Source organism: Canis lupus, chromosome 26, assembly GCF_011100685.1.
Source record: "Canis lupus familiaris isolate Mischka breed German Shepherd chromosome 26, alternate assembly UU_Cfam_GSD_1.0, whole genome shotgun sequence".
In the NCBI taxonomy this organism is placed as follows: domain Eukaryota; kingdom Metazoa; phylum Chordata; class Mammalia; order Carnivora; family Canidae; genus Canis; species Canis lupus.
In genome coordinates this window covers 30,104,091-30,125,154 of record NC_049247.1, presented here as the reverse complement: position 1 = coordinate 30,125,154, position 21,064 = coordinate 30,104,091, and the positions used below count along the sequence as shown (strand labels likewise).

The 21,064-nt window shown below is 42.5% G+C and overlaps 1 protein-coding gene across 3 annotated transcripts in view; it reads right to left on the bottom strand.

Annotated features, from left to right (window-relative positions):
• Positions 1–21,064, bottom strand: part of CLTCL1 (clathrin heavy chain like 1) — a 95,046-nt gene that overhangs the window by 38,892 nt on the left and 35,090 nt on the right. For all 3 annotated transcript variants that reach the window (XM_038575907.1, XM_038575908.1, XM_038575906.1), the window contains exons 4-13: positions 14,127–14,288; positions 12,654–12,767; positions 9,390–9,563; positions 8,068–8,265; positions 6,867–7,067; positions 6,619–6,771; positions 5,859–5,981; positions 4,141–4,278; positions 910–1,074; positions 146–326 (exon numbers count right to left, since the gene is read on the bottom strand). In XM_038575907.1, the coding sequence (XP_038431835.1) occupies positions 146–326; positions 910–1,074; positions 4,141–4,278; positions 5,859–5,981; positions 6,619–6,771; positions 6,867–7,067; positions 8,068–8,265; positions 9,390–9,563; positions 12,654–12,767; positions 14,127–14,288 (1,609 nt within the window). The remainder of the gene's footprint in view (positions 1–145; positions 327–909; positions 1,075–4,140; positions 4,279–5,858; positions 5,982–6,618; positions 6,772–6,866; positions 7,068–8,067; positions 8,266–9,389; positions 9,564–12,653; positions 12,768–14,126; positions 14,289–21,064) is intronic.

Here is a 21,064-nt window from a genome sequence, read left to right as displayed (position 1 = left end):
AAACTACCTAAGCTGGGTAACACGCACCAGACAGCAGAAATCTTCTGCCAACGACCGACACATCGGCCTGGCCTGAAGGAAGACTGTGAGATTACTACAGGCACCTGAGCAAGAGGTGCAGTTGGCTAGAGGCTGTGAAGTTTACCTTCGTAACTCTTGAAGGATTCAAAGAGCTCCACCAGGGACTGTGTGCCCAGCTGCTCGTGGTACTTGGAGGCTACCTGCACACACAGCTGAAGGTTCTGTCTGATACTGGCAGACAGCAGAGCATGCAGACACGCCAAAGAATCCTCAACCGACAAGGAGCCAAAGAAGCTGATGAGCCACTGTGAAGCAAGGAAGAGTTTGTCCACAGCTAAGTACCATTGTAGATGTTGCCGACACTGGCAAAATAACTGGGTCAATTCTTCCCACTGAGTGTCAAAAATATAAAGAATCTTCACTTAAGAGGACTGAAAAGCAACTATCCCTTGTGGTAAAAAGTACGAGCCAGGAGTGAACTTAGGATAAGATACTAAACTTCAACTATTCATTAAGCTGTCCCAGACCCTGCAACACCCCACAGTTGAAAGAAAAATCTATTCTGTAAATGGAATGCAGTACCAATTAGTTTCTGCTAATGGTTTTAGACAACCCTGATAGAGCTGTCAGTATTAATAGGTTCTTTCGGGCTAAGTCAAAGGTAGACAATGGAAAGAAAGAGGTGATGCAAGCCCAGCTGTGTGGGTAAGCAAGTGGAGCTTGTGTGGGGGCTAAATGAGAACTGTATATAGCAGTGACGAGGTTCATGCACAGGGAAGATACATGCCACAGTCCTATAACCACGTACGTAGGAAATTTTGGGAGCATGTGATCCTAGTGATAGGTGGGTGTCATCCACAACAGGAGTGCCCCAAGGGTGCATGATACCTCAGGATTGAGAAGGTGAGTGTGGACCACAGCCCTCTTGATGTCGTAGAGGTCAGTGTAGTGCTCCAATGCACGCTGCAGGAGGCCTGCCTTTTCACAGAGCTGGGCAATGTGGGCCCGATCATAATGAGTAAACATCTGATTTCCAAGAATGGCATCTGCAACCTGTGAAATAGTGAGGTCAGGAAGAAAGTCTAAATGGTGGCAATTTTAAGAGCAGCTGCTCAAACCTTATCCCTCAGGGCACAGCTCCAGAAAGTGCTCATAGGAGAGAGGGGCTTCACCAGGTCTAGGTTCTTCCCCACTTCTGAGCAGAACCCTAGCCAACCATCCAAGCCACGTAAGGCTCTTCAAACAAGGCTCTAGGGTACAAAGTGAGGTATGTATAAAAGGCTGACGTTCTGCCCTAAAGCGTGTTACTTGGGTCATTCCAGACTATTACTCTGGCTTTTTAGCCATCATATCTGTACAGTTTTCTATGGCAAGTGAAGGTCAATGTCAGGGTGTGAGTCTACAAGGGTCTCCCTTAATGAGCTCAATCCTTGGACTAGCAACAGTTAAGATTAGACCTGGAAGTAACAAATCCTTTTGGCATTCACTAAGCATCTCAATTTGGTAAAAGGCAGAATTAGGGGTATGTTTTGTGGGAGTCGGGTATGTGAGAAAATAACTAACACTCCTAGAAAGAATTCTGGTAAGATTTAATATCTATCATCTTTAAACAAGCAATCTCTGGCCTAAGAATGAGTAGGTCAACAAGCAACCTGTTATCTTGTTAAGTGATCTGACCCTCAGTATCTAACTAGTATCAAGTCTTGATGAGATGGGTGTCACCCAGCACACTCTTTCCCAATCCTTCCAGAATATGGAGCACCAACCAAGTATGCAGTGTCCACAGACCTAGTCTAACAACATGCTGCTCCAGGGAAATGCATACTCTGTGTTCCCTATAGAGGAAACAATCCAGACCAAGGGCTAAGAGGAGAGTTTTGTAATATCTGGAACTTATCGATGTCCCTACTCTTTGTTTTCTCCAGATCTGTCTTTACTATCCTCTTTAAAAAAAAAAAAAAGTTTTCTCATTATAGCAATAGCGTCATTTAAAGAACTCAGAAAATACAGATGAGCCAAGAAAGAAAATATCATCCAGCCTCTGACATCCAGAGAAGACTGCTCCAATATTTCTGGTGTTGTGCCCAGCTGTGCACCCATCCAGGCTGACCCTCTTTCAGGTTTGGGCTTTTCTTAGGGTCTATCTGCTCAGTTCCTAAGTGGTGCTTAGTTGCTGTTTCAAAACTCATTTACTAGGACAGCTTGGGTGGCTCAGCAGTTTAGCGCCTGCCTTTGGCCTAGGGTGTGATCCTGGAGTCCCGGGATCGAGTCCCACATCAGGCTCCTTGCATGGAGCCTGCTTCTCCCTCACCTGTGTCTCTGCCTCTCTCTGTCTCTGTCTCTGTGTCTCTCATGAATAAATAAAATCTCAAAAAGAATCTCATTTATAAGATTTCAACAGAACACCAAACAGCAAATTAATAGCATTTTTGCTTCCTAAAGGTAGGGTATGAACCACACAACAACAGCTGACTTGTGGACTGGATACCTGAGATCACAGAACAATACAATGAACATACTGTTTCCTAATCACAAAAACAGTACATGATTATAAAGAAAAAGAAACTGGAACACAAACAAGTAAAGAATAAAGTGAACTATGATCTTGTCCACTCAGACGACTGTGGTTAAGAGCTTGATATAAATTTCTCCAAACTCCTTTCCTGCATATATATCCAAAATTAACCCAAAAAGGCACATAAATGTAATTTAACGTCACCCCTCAACTTTCAGTTCAAGAAATGCCCTGCCACAATGAGCTACCACTTCACACCCATTTAGGATAGCTATTATTTAAAAAAAAAAAAAAACACATACAGAAAATAGCAAGTGTTGACAAGCATATGAAGAAATTGGAACCCTCATATATTATGGTAAGAATATGGTATAACTGCTTGGAATACAGTATGGTGGTACCTCAACAAGTTACATTCAGTATTACCATATGATCCAGCAATTCCACTTCTGGGTGTACACCCCAAAAGCTGAAAACAGGAACTCACTCAAACTGATCGATACCTGCATATATTCACAGCAGCACTATTTGCAATAGCACAAAGTGAAAGCAACCCAATGTCTATCAACAAATAAATGGATAAACAAAATGTGATATACACATACAAAGGAATCTTATTCAGACATAATAAGGAATGAAATTCTTTTTTTAAGATTTTATTTATTCATTCATGAGAGACAGAGAGAGAGAGAGAGAGAGAAAAGAGAGGCAGAGACACAGGCAGAGGGAGAAGCAGGTTCCACACAGGAGAACGTGAGGACTTGATCCCCGGTCTCCAGGATCATGCCTCAGGCTGAAGGTGGCGCTAAACCACTGAGCCACCTGGGCTGCTGCCCTGGAATGAAATTCTAATCCATGGTATGACATGGATGAATCCTGAAAATAATATGCTAAATGAAATAAGCCAAACAAAAGAACAAATATATGATTCTACTTATATGAAGTAACTAGAATACGCAAATTCATATAAAAGGTACATAGAATAGGGGGTTACCAAGGACTGGGGAAGGGAATGGGGAGTTACCACTTAATGGGTATAGATTTTCTGTTTGTGATGATAAAAAGTTCTGGAAATACATAGTGGTAACAGTTGCACAATATTGTGAATTTAGTTAACGCCACTGAATTGTGTGCTTAAACATGTTTAAAACTGGGGTGTCTGGGTGACTCAGTGGTTGAGTGTCTGCCTTCGGCTCAGGGCATGATCCCACAGTCCTGGGATCAAGTCCTGCATCGGGCTTCCCACAGGGAACCTGCTTCTCCCTCTGCCTATGTCTCTGCCTCTCTCTCTGTGTTTCTCATGAATAAATAATATCTTTTAAAAAATGATTAAAACAGTAAATTTTTTTATGTATACTTTACCACAGTGAAGAAAAGAAGAGAAAGAAAAGAAAAAAGGAAGCAAAAGAAAAGATGCCCCAGTTGTAATTATTTTTATGAAAGTTTTGCACCATGGATTCTGGAAATCTCTTATAAGAAAGTCCTAGAGAATGTCCACTGAGACACGAGCACATCCCAGCCCAAAGCCTCTGTGTTTAGGTGTGCGAGTCCTACACAGAAACAGGTCCTTTGTCCCTTGGTTTCAGCCTAGAAATAGCACTTGCCTGGGGTGCATGAATCAGGTTCATCTCCAACAGGCGAGTCTGGAGGTGCCCCTCAGCTGGGCGATTATTTTTCAAAGCATCCAATAAGAAGGAAGTACACTGCTGAATTAAACTGTTTTCCATGAAAACATCTACAATCTGAAACAGATAGCAAGCCACATTTTTACCCAAAGGAAATGGTTTTATTTTCTTATTCAAATAGTTCCTAAAGATGAATCTCATTTAAAAATTCAATAATTAGCTCCTTCCTTTGCATTTAAAAACTTTTAATTTATTTTAGTAATCTCTACACTCAACATGGGGCTCAAGCTTACAACCCTGAGATCAACAGTCACATGCTCTTCTGAATAAGGCAAGTAGGTGCTCCTGCATTTTCTCTTATCATCAGAAGTCAAGTAATTCATGGCCATTTTTTATTAGGTAATTTTGTGAAATTTATCACCCATGTCATACTCACCAACAGGGCATTTTATTCAAGTCAATCAAAGGAAGTAGTTGTATCAGTATGAATCCCCAAATTCCTCTACAGTGATCCAAGCAATCTTAACAATCTATTACTTAATCAAATCCTAGAGGCAGTCAACACCTGGTTTCTAGCCCTTATACTCTTATTATTCAGGCACAGTTAAGAAAATGCAAACATTGACTTAGACACCAATCATTAGAGTTAAAATATATATTAAAGAATAAGCCTAAGAAGTGAAATATAGGTAATGAATTTATGAATTTGTAACTGTTTCCAAGTTTAAAATACAAGAGAAAGTTTATAATAAAAATACTTCAGGGGTGCCTGGGTGGCTCAGTGGTTGAGCATCTGTCTTTGGCTCAGGTCGTGATCCCAGGGTCCCAGCATCGAGTCCCACATTGGGCTCTCTGCAGGGATCCTGCTTCTCCCTCTGCCTATGTCTCTGCCTCTCTGTCTGGGTCTCTCATAAATAAATAAAGAACATCTTTTAAAAAATACATAAATAAAAATACTTCAGGAATATGAAATATAATCCAGATATAATCTGGAGTTTTTTTTCCTCTTGAGATCTATGTAAATTTGCCTCAAACCCCTTAATCTCCAAAATCTGCAAATTCCAAGATGTATATAACCTAGTGTGACTGTATTTAAAATTGAATCTATACAGGATATTGATTTTGCTTTGCTTCAAGCTTCATTACACATCTCTGCATTACCCAGAGCTCTTTACACACAGTTTAATGAAGGTGACTTGACAGGTGTTTATATCTAAACACTAACTATGTTATGCTAAAATAACAGTCTCCTGTTCACCTACCTCCAGGTTAGCCAGACACCCACAAGATGAAAGTCTGCAGACTCAAAAGCACTCACCATAACCAGGTATGCAGGCAGAATTGGGTGGCTTTAGTCAGCAGAATATAATGAGGTGGGGCTGGGGGTGGAGTGGGGCCACCATTCCCAATGACATCCTCACTCTCCACCACAAACCACCACAAAGAAACAAGATCCTCACAACCTGACACATGAATCCTCTAAAATACTTCAAAAAAACGGTAAATGATATGTATTCAAACAATAAAAGACTAGAAGACAATCTTCTCTGGTACATCATATCTTTTAAAACTGGAAGATTAACAGCAGACAAAGAAAAGAATTGAGACACTAGTAAGAGTAAAAAAAACAAAAGGGAATCTTCTTGACAGCTATACAAGCCACAGAAAGCTGTCCCAAACAATCAGCCAATGCTCACCTGGTCAATATTGGCCAATGGCTCTTCCTCTCGCACTAGCATCTGAGAAAACTGCAGGCCCTGGTCTGGACTGATCCTCATTACACTTCTTAGCAAAAAGATCCAGTCTGGGACATAGCCAACCTAAAAGCAAGGGAACACCCATCAGAAAAATAAACAAAACACTGTGAGTGGCTAAACAAAAATAAAAACAATAAACAACTCCCATTTTTTGTTTTAAACTCGTGTTTACAAAGAAATGAGGAACAATATAAGCATGTGTACATGCTCGGCCTCTGCCAAACACAACAACCCCTTCAGTGTGATGATGCCATGTATTGCAGAGGTGCAATCAACTACACAAATAGCCTGGACCACAAAAAAGTCACTCCAACCAGTGTGCCAGCTCTGACCCATACCCAGCACACAAGCCGGTGAACTTTGGGCACAAGCTGCTGTGGAAGCCTGGGAAACACAGGATTAACACACAGATGATGCTGAGGAGGGTGAGGGAGAAAGAAGAAAAAGAACAAAATAAAATTACAGGAAAATCCCCAACTGGAAGGAAATTGGAAGGACTGTAAACATAAGACAGGAAAATAAAAAACTGAAGAGAATAAAAGAGGATCATTATCACTGAATGACAGATGCTAACAGCAACATCAACAACTCACACTAGAGCACGTCTGTAGGAGGAAGGGTATTTTATAAATTTCAGAATCAGCAACCACTCACCACTAATTAATTATCTATGAAATGCTCACGGTTAGGCATATATTACCTTTTTGGCATAGAGGACAATTTTCTGGAATTGGCCTGTTTCTGCAAAACATTGGATAACTTTGCTTGGCACATTTGCCCGAAGATATACACTCAGAGCGAGTGTAGGGTCAGCAGTTTTGACCAAATCTCCAAGTTCTTCTGAACACTCCAGCTGTGATGTGCCAAAGAGACAGGATTAGGACCAGAGGAGCCTGTGACCTTGTTTTCAAACTGTGCTGAGGGTTGTGATTTCGTAAGTGTTTGTACCTTATCTTCTTTCAGCCACTTTTCTAAGAGTTGCTTTCGTCCCTGCTGAAGCACTGGACGGCAAAGTTCTAAGGATTCAAGTTTATTGAGCTGACCCTGGTCAAGCAGGATTCCAAAGTACTGGAGCAAAGGAGAGGCCTGCCCCGGCTGGGCAGGAATACTCTGGAACTTCCGAACTGTGTCACTGGTACGCAGGACTCCCTGATGACAAATGGAAATATAGGTTGTTATGTCATTAATCACAGGCTGTCTCTTTACTTAACTGGCTTATATTTTTAAAAAATCTGCCAGGGATCCCTGGGTGGTGCAGCGGTTTAGTGCCTGCCCTTTGGCCCAGGGCACAATCCTGGAGATCCGGGATCAAATCCCACGTCAGGCTCCCGGTGCATGGAGCCTGCTTCTCCCTCTGCCTATGTCTCTGCCTCTCTCTCTCTCTCTCTCTCTCTCTCTCTCTCTGTGACTATCATAAATAAATAAAAAAAATTAAAAAAAATCTGCCAATGGAAATTCCTCACTGAATTAATTGTCAAAGACAGAAAGTCCTCTACCAAGGCAATGGCTTCCATCTTCAACAAAAAACCACGAACACAGTGGGTCTCAGTTCCACAGATGACTTCTAGCAAGGGTGAGAATTAGGCTTCTAAATCAGCTTTGCAGTAGTGAAGTTCTACTACCACTACATTTTAATTCAAAATACTCGAAGTCCTGGGTGAAGACTAGAAATAGTTTGTTCATATGCATCACTTGAAAGAAAAAATCCTTTCAAGGAGGAGCAAATCAAAACCCTTTATCTGCTCAGAAGCAGATCTAGGCCTAGGACAATTTATTTTAATGAAATAAATCAAAGAAAATGCCCCAAGCAGTACTATTAACATTCCAGATGAGTGGAGAAAGTAGAATAGAATGTGACTAAATAAAACTGGGGCATAACCACTTGATGTATAATATATCTCTGTATTTCCTATGTTAAGAAGCTGGGTGTGAAATATCTATGCACATAGGTAATAACTGAAAGAGAATTTTAAAAAATATTGTAGTAGGATTGTACTTTTCATTGATTTGTCTCATTGTTATGCCAGTGGCATAAAATTTTAAAGCTAAAACAAATAACAAAACAGTAAGACAATCCAACAACAGCAGTGGAATGCTTTTATAACTGATTTCACTCTCAGACTAGAACACAGCATTCGAGGGCCATTACCTTTGGTGCAGATGCTGCTACTTTCGCAGCTTCAGCATAGCTCCCCTGCGCAAAGAGGGTACTGAATTTTCTCACAAATAATTCCTCTGCCCCAGCCAAGTTGCTACGAATGGCCAAACGCAGACCAAGGTCTGGATTCTGAAGCACAGTGGTTGCATAATTCACAATGTTATCTTCCTCGACACAAATGGACAGCACCTATAAAGACCCAACAGGTGAGACTGGCCTACCATAGAAAGTGCTCCATATATACCTACTGCCAACATCTCGCCCGTAGGCACTGCAGTATCAGCAAAGTTCTAAAGCTCATGCTGAGTATCCCTAGAACATTGGCTCTAACAGTGACAGGATGCACAGGAGCCAAATACCTAATGATAATAAAACAGAACTTCATGACAGAGCTACAGCATGGTCAAATGAGAAAAATATCAGGTTGCATGGATACTGACCAGTGATACATTCAAGATAACTCTGCCAAAATCACTGGGTGTGGGGGTGGAACTGACAGTTTTTCTTCTCAATCTTCTTTTTTTTAAAGCACGGGATCCCTGGGTGGCGCAGCGGTTTGGCGCCTGCCTTTGGCCCAGGGCGTGATCCTGGAGACCCGGGATCGAATCCCACGTCGGGTTCCCGGTGCATGGAGCCTGCTTCTCCCTCTGCCTATGTCTCTGCCTCTCTCTCTCTCTCTCTCTCTCTCTCTGACTATCATAAATAAATAAAAATTAAAAAAATTAAAAAAAAATAAATAAAGCACAGATTTCCTTCTTTTAACTGTTTTAACTTTAGTTGAGAAAGGTAATTTAGGTAGCATAGCACCTGCCTTTCAACCCTCCCCAATTAGCCTAGCCTGAACATGTTAGTGGTGTGTATCAGCCTGAACATGTTAGTGGTGTGTATCAGAACCACTGCTCCACTGGTAGAAGCTTTGTGCAGGACGGGAGCTACTCCTCTCGGAATTGATCCTGTTTAATGGTGCTGTCCAGGGGCACCTGGGTAGCTCAGTCTGTTGAGCATCTGCCTTTGGTTCAGGTCATGATCCCAGGGTCCTGTTCGGTGGGGAGCCTGCTTCTCCCTCTCTCTCTGCTCCCCTGCTCCTGGTCTCTTGTTCTACCTCAAATAAATAAATAAAACCTTGAAAAAATGAAAAAGAATAGTGCTGTCTGAGAGGTGAAGTGATGGTAGGAAGGAGAAGGGAGACATGGGTGTAAGTTGAATAACAGGAGCTGATAATATTTGACCACCTTCCTGAGGAAGGAGGAAAAGTTAAGCTCCAGTCCCCAATGAATGGAAAATGTGGGAGATGAACCCTCAAAGTTCCATACCTGTCCCTTTTTGTTGACACCGATAATTCCAGAAGTAGGTTCATGTGGAGCAGTGACAAAAATTGTGTCAGCACTAATACGGTTCATGTAAATGCACACGCCAGACTCTAGGTCATACAGATGAAGATAGCCATACTTTGTGATCAAGTAAATAACTCCATGTTTAGCTCCAATCTACAGGGAGAATAGAGAACAACAGGTAGAAATGTAAGTAAGAAGAAGCCAAAGAGGACAAAAGAGCTCATAAATGATGAAAGAGGAGTTTTCAGCCCAAGAGATCATTTATCATTGGTGGGAGTGGATCCCAAGTTGATTCCAGTCATATCCATTTGAGAACTAGTTTTAAAGCCAATACTTTGCTTGACTTTTCTCAAATAAAGGTGCAATAAATCAGGCTATTCCATTTGTCTTTCAGGTCTAACTATCTTCTCCCCACTTCCTTACCAAATCCCTTTAGAAAAAGCTGTGAGTTCATAAAATAAGGGGAAAGTTCTGGATAAACTTAAAAAAATTATTATAAAACCCATAGTAATTTTATTTTTTAAAAGTTTATTTAAGTAATCTCTATACCCCAAGTGGGGCTCAAACTCATGACCCTGAGATCAAGAGTCACATACTCCTCCAATGGAACCAGCCAGGCACCCCAAACCTATAGTGGTTTTAAAGTATGGTAGTAAAAAAATAAAGTGAGTACCAGCATAGGAAAAAATATAAACAAACAGAATTGAGAACCCTGAAATAGAATCAAATGTACATAAGAATTTAATATAAATGAGTAGATATTTCATATTAGTGGAAAACAGACTTTAACCAGTATACAGTGCTGATACAACCAGCTGTCTATATGGCGATGGAGGATGAGCATAAAGAACTGTCTCTTTGGGTGCCTGGGTGGTTCAGATGGTTAACTGTCTGCCTTCAGCTCAAATCGTGATCTCAGGTGCTGGGATCAGGCCCCAACGTCATCGGGTTCTCTGTTCAGCAGGGGGTCTACTTCTCCCTCTGCCTTTCCTTCTTGCTCATGTTCTCTGTCTCTCTGTCTCAAATGAATAAATAAAATCTTTTTTTAAAAAAGCCCTGATCAAAAAAAAATAAAAAATAAAAAAAAAATAAAAAAGCCCTGATCTTGAACATGAGAGACTCCTAACTCTGGGAAACGAACTAGGGGTGGGGGAAGGAGAGGTGGGTGGGGGGTGGGGGTGACTGGGTGACGGGTACTGAGGGGGGCACTTGATGGGATGAGCATTGGGCATTATTCTATATGTTGGCAAATTGAACACCAATAAAAAATAAATTTACAAAAAAAAAAAAGACTAAAAAAAAAAAAAAAAGCCCTGATCTTATTATTTTTTTTTTTTAACATTTCTTATTTATTTATTCATGAGAGACAGAGAGAGAGAGGCAGAGACACAGGCAGAGGGAGAAGCAGGCTCCATGCAGGGAGTCTGACGTGGGACTTAATCCTGGGTTTCCAGGATCACGCCCTGGACTAAAGGCGGCACTAAACCGCTGAGCAGGGATCCCTGGGTGGCGCAGCGGTTTGGCGCCTGCCTTTGGCCCAGGGCGCGATCCTGGAGACCCGGGATCGAATCCCACATCAGGCTCCCTGCATGGAGCCTGCTTCTCCCTCTGCCTGTGTCTCTGCCTCTCTCTCTCTCTCTGTATGACTATCATAAATAAATAATAATAAAAAATGTTTAAAAAAAAAAAACGCTGAGCAACCCAGGCTGCCCTTCATCTTACTCTTTAAAGTAAATTCCAGATGGGTCAAAGATTTTAAGCAAATAAAACCAAGAAAGTAATAGAAGCAAATATGGGTGAATATTTTCATCACATTGGGGTGCAGAATTCTTTACAAAACATGATATCAAAGCCACACAAAAATGCAAAATCTTCCACAAAATGGAATATACCACAAATAAACTTGAGATGACTGGAAAGAAATACCTATTTGAAACACACCAGACACTCAGTACCCCAAAACTACAGAGTTCTTACAAGATAAACACCCCAAGAGAAAAAAATGCCAATATTAGGAAGAGGCAATTAACAGGATGTATAGGAGTGCTAAACCCATCCCATCTTAACAATAATCACAGGTAGGGAATGAACATCACTGGACACTGTCCAGAGTGGTTGTGCACCTGCCCCTGACCAGTAGTTTCACTTGCAGGAGTTTATCCTTGGACGGAGCATTGGACAACAATGCTCCTACAAGTGTTACTGTAAACATAAATACCCAATGGGTGATTGTCTACATGAGTCAGGGACATCCACCGAACAGATGATACAGACATTAAAATATTATATGCATTTAATTGGTGTGGGATAGTCTACAACACAGTGAAAGAAGGTCATAAAGCTGAAGGTCAGTGCTAAGACACGTCATAAGACTCTTTTTGTAAATATCTTCACAAATGCATGCATACGAAGATACTTCCAAAGGGGCAGTCAGTTTTCAGTGGGGTAGGATTTCAGTCGCTATTTAATTCTTTGCTTATGTTTATGGATATTGATGGATATTTATGGACAATATGTATTTCTCTAAGACAGAAAAAAGGCCAATTTCACTTTGTGGGAAAAAAATGCATTTGATTACATATTTATTTCCAGAAGTCTAGCTTAAAAAATTATCATCTAAAAAATACTTTAAAAAGAAATCATTAAGTATTATCAAATATTTGAGAACAGGAAAAAAGGCAAACAGCTAAACCATCCTACCATTATGGTAGATCCCTAAGAATAAACATTTATTTCTCAAAATATTAACTAAGAATGTCATATCTACTATAGAAATGCCAATGATGTACTGAGCAGAAGAGTAATAAGGGAGAGTAGATTGTATGCTCTTACATATATAATGTGATCCCAATTTTGTTCAAAAAGTGTATCTAACTTTTTAAATATGACAAGTAGTGAGATCTTCGATGTATTTTATATCCAACTGGTTCAGCTACAGAAGATTGTTTTCCTCTTTATATTTCTGTAGTACAGTAAACATCTAATCTTTTATAATAAAAAGGAAAAGGCCTGGGACTTTGGTATGTGAGTTGTACAAAGTTCTTGTTTGTAGAAAAGAGTGCTCCTTTCCAGAGAATGTTAAGACAGCATTAGCTAGAACATGAGCATCGACATTATCTTCTCCACAATCTAATATTATCTATTTGGGCATCTTCTGAAGCACAGGAACCTGCTATCTTCTATTCCCCTCCCCACAAGATCTGTGATTTGTTTGAACTCACATAGTGGGCAGCACATTCATACCTGCATAGCCACTGGGAAATCAGTCTGAGCCTCTGGAGGGAAAAACACATCCACAGCTTTCTTTACAAAAGGCTGGTTTCCTGCTGCAGGCTGCCCGACTTCAATTATGTGCAACTAGAGAAGAGATTTAAGTCAATGTAAGTAAACATATTGGTGGTAGACTGATGCTAACCAATGCCCAGTGGTAAGCAGAGCCATAGCCCATGCTTTGTAGGGCTAAAGATAAAACTTACATCAAACAAAACAAGACAGTCTTGGAGTGCTCATGCTATTCATTAACCTGCTGCCTACCACACCAAGGACACAGGAAAAACCAACACCAGCAAACATGAGCAATGTTTAGTACCACATTGTAAGCCAAGTCACTTCTCCCCTCTCTGGGCCTTAGTGTGGAAGCCCATGAAACAAGGGGCTCTCCTGGACACAGCTCAGGCTAACACAAATCAGCCGACAAGATACTGTAACTGAATGCCAAACTCACAAGACAGTCAACTGTGCCAAATGCCTGAGAGTTTTTCAAGGTTATGTTGGGGTAGTGGTGCTAAGAATCTTTGGAAAATCAGAAAGAATGAGAGTGAACAAGGGGCTTCATCCCTGCTACTATCAGAACAGCTTCAAGTTCCTCTCATCTAATGAGAAGGTACTAAAGCTAGAACAGGTCTGGAAAAAGTCACGAGTAGGGGTGGATCAAACACACAAAACAACAAGGGTTGGAGAGGGTGCCCAGCAGAAGAAACTGACGAGTGTACACTTAGAGAATAGTTTGGATTTGGCCTGGCAGAGAGGAGCTGGGAAACACCAAAAAGGCTTGAGGCAAGCAGAGCGATGGGCTAGAAGAGGAGGATTGATGTAGGAAGTGAGCAGGGGCCCCTGGGAGTTAAGATGCAGGGAGACTAAAACTTCTAGCATACAGGCACCTGAAGAGAAATGGTAGTTTGGAAGAATTATTTTTGAAAGGTGAGGTGGGTCTGAAGACCTAATAAATGACTATTCTCTAACCCAAATACAGGTAACAAGGGGCTGGTCTGCCATAGAAGTGACACTTGCTAAAGATGGACAGTGGCAACACAAACAGAATGGAGCTAGAAAGCCATGGCTTCTTGCTTGGGAGTTGGGAAGGATGGTGCCATTGCCAACAGAAGGGGGGGAGGTGATGGGTAAGGAAGCCAGGCTTCTTTGGGAGGTAGAGGGAAAAGGGCAGGACTATGGACAGGTGGCATCTGCCTGTAAGAAAGGAACAAGGAATTGGAGTACAGACAAAACTCAGATCCACATAAGGAGACTACAGAACCATTCCTGTAAGTACAGCTGGGTGTTGTTCTAAATACTGTAAGAGCCTTCATTTACATGAAGCACCTGCAGGTCATTCCCCACTCCCAATTATAAATTGGTTTTGAAATGCGGGTTAAGTGGCTACCAATTTACACTTATACAGACTCCCAACACAAAGAGAAGACAAAGTAGAGAGCTTACCTTGCCCCCTGTGGGACTTCGTACAGCAAAGCAGAAAAGGGTGGCAGGCTTGGTGTTCCCCTCGCTCTTGAACTCTGCAAAAGCAGCAGCATGGCCTTCTATGGGTTGTGAAACCTTCCTATCCACAGAGTAGAGCTGCATTGCCCCAACTACACGGTTTTGCTAAGACAAGACATTTGCAATGAAAGGGAAAGAAAAGAGAGGATATAAATTGTTAAAACAAATGTTTCTATAATGAAAGTCTCATATGTTGATATAGTTTCTCTAAATAAAAAACAAGCCTATTTTTTAAAGATTTTATTTATTTGACACAGAAAGAGAGAGAGCACGAGCAGGGGGAGCGGCAGGCAGAGGGAGAGGGATAAGCAGGCTCCCTGCTGAGTAGGGAGCCCAATGTGGGGCTCAATCCCAGGACTCCAGGACCATGACCTGAGCCAAAAGTAGATGCTTAACCAGCTGAGCCATCCAGGTGCTCCCCAAAACAAGCCTATTATATATTAAAGACACGATATAACTCTAAATCTGATATGGAAAGACGGCTGCAAACACCAGGGAAAAAATAAGATGACAAACTTCTTGATTTGTTAAATGTAAAATGTGAGTATATACACAGGTATGCATTTAGACATATGTTTGTGTATATGTGTAAGTGTACATTCCATGTTTGCATATGTTAATAAATATACACATATTATACAAACACATAAATATTCATGTAAAGTCTTGGGAAGCAACTCTAAAGGAGTAGTTATATCAAGAGGAGGAAGTTATGGGCTAATTCTGAAAATTGGGTTTCTGAAATCTATAAATAGCAAAAACTGTATTCAATAAACCCCAATAAGGCTGGTATCTTTTATAAAACTTAGAATGTACATTTTTGGGCAAAGAATTTTAGTACATTTGTATCCAATGTCAAATGTTCAAAAAGCTAAGTAAATGAGATATGACAGCATCACAGCTCAAGCTCTTAGAATTCAACATTCAAATCGCCACCCCAGCCAAATGAGGCCCCATACAGTCGGTGGATAAAATTCAGATCCTCAATGTATCTGCCACCTACTCCCACTCCTTAGAAAGGGAAAAAAAGGCTTCAACATTTTTCTTTTTAAAGAACCTTTCCTTTGTACCTCTGTACTGCACACTTATGTTAAAGTACTACGGAAAGTAGCAGTTCATGCTACAACACTGATGAACCTTGAAAACATGCAAAGTGAAAGAAGCCACTCACAAAGGCCACACATGAAATATTCGGAATAGGGAAATCCAGAGAGACAGAGTAGACAAGTGGTTGCCAAAGGCCGAGACGGGGAAGAAATAGGAGAGCAAGTGGTAGATAAATGTGTGCACTCTAACAGAAGAATGAACAAGAAAAGTTTTTTTTTAATTTTTAAAATATTATTTATTTATTTATTCATAGAGATGCAGAGAGAGAAAGAGAGAGAGAGAGAGAGAGAGAGAGAGAGAGAGAGAAGAGAGAGGCAGAGACACAGGCAGAGGGAGAAGCAGGCTCCATGCAGAGAGCCTGACGTGGGACTCGATCCAGGGTCTCCAGGATCACACCCTGGGCTGCAGGTGGCGCTAAACTGCTGCGCCACCAGGGTTGCCCAAGAAAAGTTTTAAATGAGAGTAAGGACAGGACAAGACTCACCCTCCTGGGTGAGGATGGGAAGATTGGAGACCATATGGAGACAGTACCTTTAAGTCTCAATGCTAGAGAAGACTAACCTAAAGCCAAGAAGAGGTGAAGCAGAGAAGACCTGAGATCAAGCCTGAGACCTGGACTCTGCACTGCCTGTCCTCATGTCCCACCCAGAGGCTGCATGTGCGGTCTTAAAAAAACTCCCTGTGCCTATTAAAAGTTAGGGCCGCTTCTGAAACTTAGGCTCCTGTCTGGTAGTCCATCTTGCAGGAGTGCTGAGTGTGCTTTGGGAAAGGGCATACTGAGGACTGTAGCTGACAAAGTCTCAATGTAAAAATGCTTTCATTTGGGACGCCTGGGTGGCTCAGTGGTTGAGTGTTTCCCTTTGGCTCAGGGCATATCCCGGAGTACTGGGATCGAGTCTCACATCAGGCTCCATGCAGGGTGCCTCTGCCTGTGTCTCTGCCTCTCTCTCTGTGGGTCTCTCATGAATAAATAAATAAAATGTTTTTAAAAAATGCTTTCATTTGTGCCAGGCACCATGTGAAGGGCTAAGGATAAGGAAAAAATGAATGTGACTCAGACCCTTCCCTTAAGGACACATGATAAGGACTCTGGCAAGGAAGCAAGCAACAGCAATACAGAGTGCTGTTATGGCCCAGGATAGAATGATATGCTGTGACTTCATGCAACCTGGTGAGTCAGGAAAGTCTTCCTAGTGACTCCTAAGCTGGAGTAAGAGGTCACAAGGTGAAGAGGAAAAGCTGTTTTAAACAAAGGGAAAACATTTACAAATGCTTAGACAGGGGGTTGCAAACCATGGTCTGTGGCCCAAAATCCGTCCTCCATGTTATCGTCCTGTATCCTTTTAGTTGAGATTAAATTCATATACCTAAAACTACCCATTTTAAAGGAAGGATTCGATTCAGTGGCATTGAACATTCACAATGTTGTAGAACCATCCTCTTTATGTAGTTTCAAAACATTTTTATCATCCAAAAAACTCCCTGTGCCTATTAAAAGTTAGTTCCCATCTCCCCGCCCCTCAGCCCCTGGCAACCACCAGTCTGCTTTATCTCTACAGATTTACGAATTTCATATAAATGGAATCATAAAACGCCTTTTGTGTGACTTGTTTCACTCAGTGAGGCTTTCGAGGTTTATCCATGTTGTAGCCTGTATCACTAATTCCTTTTTTTAAGCCTAAATGATACTCCATTTTGTGTAAAAGTCATATTTTATCCATTCAGCCAGTGGTAAACATTTGGGTTGTTTTCATCTTTTAGCTATGACAAATGCTGCTGCTATGTTTGCGCACAAGTTTTTGTATGGATGTTTTTTCATCACTTTTCTTGGGTAGATGCCTAGGAGTGAAATTGCTAGGTCAAATGTAACTTTATGTTAAATTTTTTGAGGAACCATCAATCTGTTTTCCACAGGAGCTGAACCATTTTACATTCCCACCACTGACATACAAGGATTCCAATAACTCTGCATCCCTGCCAAAACTCATTATTTCCCATTAAAAAAAATTATGCCACCATCCCAATGGGTGGTACCTCATTGTGGTTTTGACTTGCAATTCCTTAGTGACTAATGATGTTGAATACCTTTTCATGTGCTTGTCGGCTATTTGTATATATCTCTGGATAAATATCTGTTCAAGTCTTTTTGTATATTTTCTATTTGGGACATCTTTTTGTAGTTGAGTTACAAGTGTTCTCTATACATTGTAGATATTAGATTCTTCTCAGATATATGATTTACAAATCCTATTCTGTAGGTTATCTTTTCTCTTTCTTAATAATGTCTTTTGATTCATAAATGTTTTTAATTTTTTTTATGATAGGCACACAGTGAGAGAGAGAGAGAGGCAGAGACACAGGCAGAGGGAGAAGCAGGCTCCATGCACTGGGAGCCCGACGTGGGATTCGATCCCGGGTCTCCAGGATCGCGCCCTGGGCCAAAGGCAGGCGCTAAACCGCTGCGCCACCCAGGGATCCCCAATGTTTTTAATTTTGATAAATCTAATTTACCTATGTTTTCTTTTGTTGCTCATACTTTGGGTGTTATATCTAAAAATCCATAGCCAAATACAAAGTCATGAACATTTCTCACATCTTCTAAAGGTTTTACAGTTTTGCCTCTTATATTTAGGTCTTTGATCCATTTTGAGCTAACTTTAAAGATTTATTTGAGGGAGAAAGCAAGAGAAACTAAGTTGTGAGCTGGGGGAGGGGCAGAGGGAGGAGAGAGAGAATGTTAAGCAGGCTCCATGTGCAGCATGGAGATCGTGACCTGAGCCAAAATCAAGAGTTGGGACACTCAACAAACTAAGCCACTCTGGTGCTCCAAATTAATTTTTATATACGGTATGAGGTAGGAATCCAACTCCATTCTTTTGCATTTGAATATCTTGGTGTGCCAGCATCATTTGTTGAAGAGAACAGTCTTTCCCAATTGATTGGTCTTGCCACTACTGTCAAAAATCAAATGTCCATAGGTGTATGGTTTATTCCTAGACTCTCAGGGGTGTGTGTGTGTGTGTGTGTGTGTGTGTGTGTGTTTTAAGATTTATTTATTTGACAGAGGAAGAGAGAGAGCACAAGTAGGGCAAGTGGCAGGCAGAGGGAGAGAAGTAGGCTCCCTGCTGAGCAGGAAGCCTGATACAGGGCTTGATCCTGGGACCCTGAGATCATGACCTGAGCTGAAAGCAGACATTTAACCGACTGAGCCATCCAGGCATCCCTGGACTCTCAGTTCTATTCCATTGGTTTCCACTGTCTATCCTTATACCCATGGATTTTGGTTGTTGTTGTTTGTTAAATACTTGTGTGATAGTATAGTAAGAAATACATATTCATTTTTGTCTCTTGTTCCTGGCACAGAACTCCTAAAACCTTTAAAATATCCTAAATGATATGAGTGACAGGTGCATCTTTGTGACACAAAAGCCTATGGGGGATCTTAGATAGCTTCAAGTTTGGAACTTTATGTCCCACCCCTCTGGAGACAAAGTTAATCCCCAAAGACCAATGCAAATCTACACAGAAACCCCCAAGTGACAGAGTTCAGAAAGCTCCTATCATCAAAGCAGTGGTAGGGTGGAGGGCCTGCATGGGGCATGGAAGCTCCATGCATACCACTTTCCTCCATGCCTTCCTTGCCTTATACATTGCTTCCATTTGATTGTTCCTAAATTGTACCCTTTTTATTTTATTTATTTATTATTTATTTATTTATTTATTTATTTATTTTAATTTTTATTTATTTATGATAGTCACAGAGAGAGAAATAGAGAGAGGCAGAGACATAGGCAGAGGGAGAAGCAGGCTCCACGCACAGGGAGCCCGACGTGGGACTCGATCCCAGGTCTCCAGGATCGCGCCCTGGGCCAAAGGCAGGCGCCAAACCGCTGCGCCACCCAGGGATCCCAATTGTACCCTTTTTAATGAACCAGTAATAAGTGCCTTCCGAGCCATTCTAATAAATTATTGAACCTGAGAAGGAGGTTGTGGGAACCTCTGATTTATAGCTTGTTGGTCAGAGGTGCTGGTGGCCTAGGACTAGAGAGTGGCATCTGAAGGCATGGGGGCAGTCTTGTGGGACTGAACTCTTAACCTGTGGAGTCTGCGCTAATTCTTGGATATCCAGTTGGTGTCCACAGGGAATTAGAGAATTGTTTGATGTAGAAAAGCCAACACTTGATGTCAGAAGCATAGTGAGAGTCAAAACAGCTTTTGGCTTGGATTTTTTTTGTTGGTTTTTATTTTTGTCAGTAAAGCACAAATAAGTAACACTGTGATTGATAATCTTTTCTTTAAAATATTTCTCAGAGGAGGGGCAAGATGGCAGAAGAGTAGGGTCCCCAAATCACCTGTCCCCACCAAATTACCTAGATAACCTTTAAATCATCCTGGAAATCTACGAATTCAGCCTGAGATTTATTTATTTATTTTTTTTTTTTTCAGCCTGAGATTTAAAGAGAGAACAGCTGAAACGCTACAGTGAGAAGAGTTCATGCTTCTATCAAGGTAGGAAGATGGGGGTGGGGTAGAAATAAAAAAACAAAAGGCATCCAAGGGGGAGGGGCCCCGCGAGGAGCCGGGCTAAGGCCGGGGCGAGTGCCCCCAGGACAGGAGAGCCCCGACCCGGAGAAGCAGGAGCTGCACCAATCTTCCTGGGCGGAAAGGGGCCCGCGGGGTGTTAGAGCAGGACCCCAGGGGGGCGGGGATGCCCTTGGGCTCCCTGGGACACTAACAGACACCTGCGTGCCCAGGAGAGTGCGCCGAGCTCCCTAAGGGCTGCAGCGCCCACGGCGGGACCCGGAGCAGCTCGGAGGGGCTCGGAAGGCGGCTCCGCGGAGGGGGCTGCGCGGCTCCGGGGGCAGCTCCAAAGCGGCGGCTCCGGCAGAGGAAGAGGCTCCGTGCAGAGGGGGGGCTGCACGGAGGGGGCTGCCCGGCTCCGGGAGCAGCTTGGAGGGGCTCGGGCGAGGCTAAGCGGAGAGGCGGCTGTGTGGCCGGGAGCACGAATCCAACAGCGCAGACCCGGAGCACAGGGTGCCGGAAACAGCCCAGGATCCGGCCACCCCCCGGGACAGGCAGAGGCCGGGAGGGCCCAGGACAGCAAGGACGCTCCTGCCCCGAGCTGAGAAGATCAGCGGCCCCACCCCCCGGAGCCTCCAGGCCCTGCAGGCTGAGAGCTCTGTAGTTACTGCGGGAGCTGAATCCAGGGCTCTAGAGCTGCCGCAGCCACTGGGGTTGTTCCTCCTGGGGCCTCACGGGGTAAACAACCCCCACTGAGCCCTGCACCAGGTAAGGGGCAGAGCAGCTCCCCCAAGTGCTAACACCTGAAAATCAGCACAACAGGCCCCTCCCTCAGAAGACCAGCTAGATGGACAAGTTCCAGGGGAAGTCAAGGGACTTAAAGCATACAGAATCAGAAGATACTCCCCCGTTTTTTTTTTCTTTTTGATTTCTGATTGCTTCCCCCACCCTTTTTTTCACCTTTCTTTCTTTTTCTTTCTCTTTTTCTTTTTTCTTTCCTTTTCTCTCTTTTTCTCCTTTTCCCAATACAACTTGTTTTTGGCCACTCTGCACTGAGCAAAATGACTAGAAGGAAAACCTCACCTCAAAAGAAAGAATCAGAAACAGTCCTCTCTCCCACAAGAGTTACAAAATCTGGATTACAATTCAATGTCAGAAAGCCAATTCAGGGATCCCTGGGTGGCGCAGTGGATTAGCGCCTGCCTTTGGCCCAGGGCGCGATCCTGGAGACCCGGGATCGAATCCCACGTCAG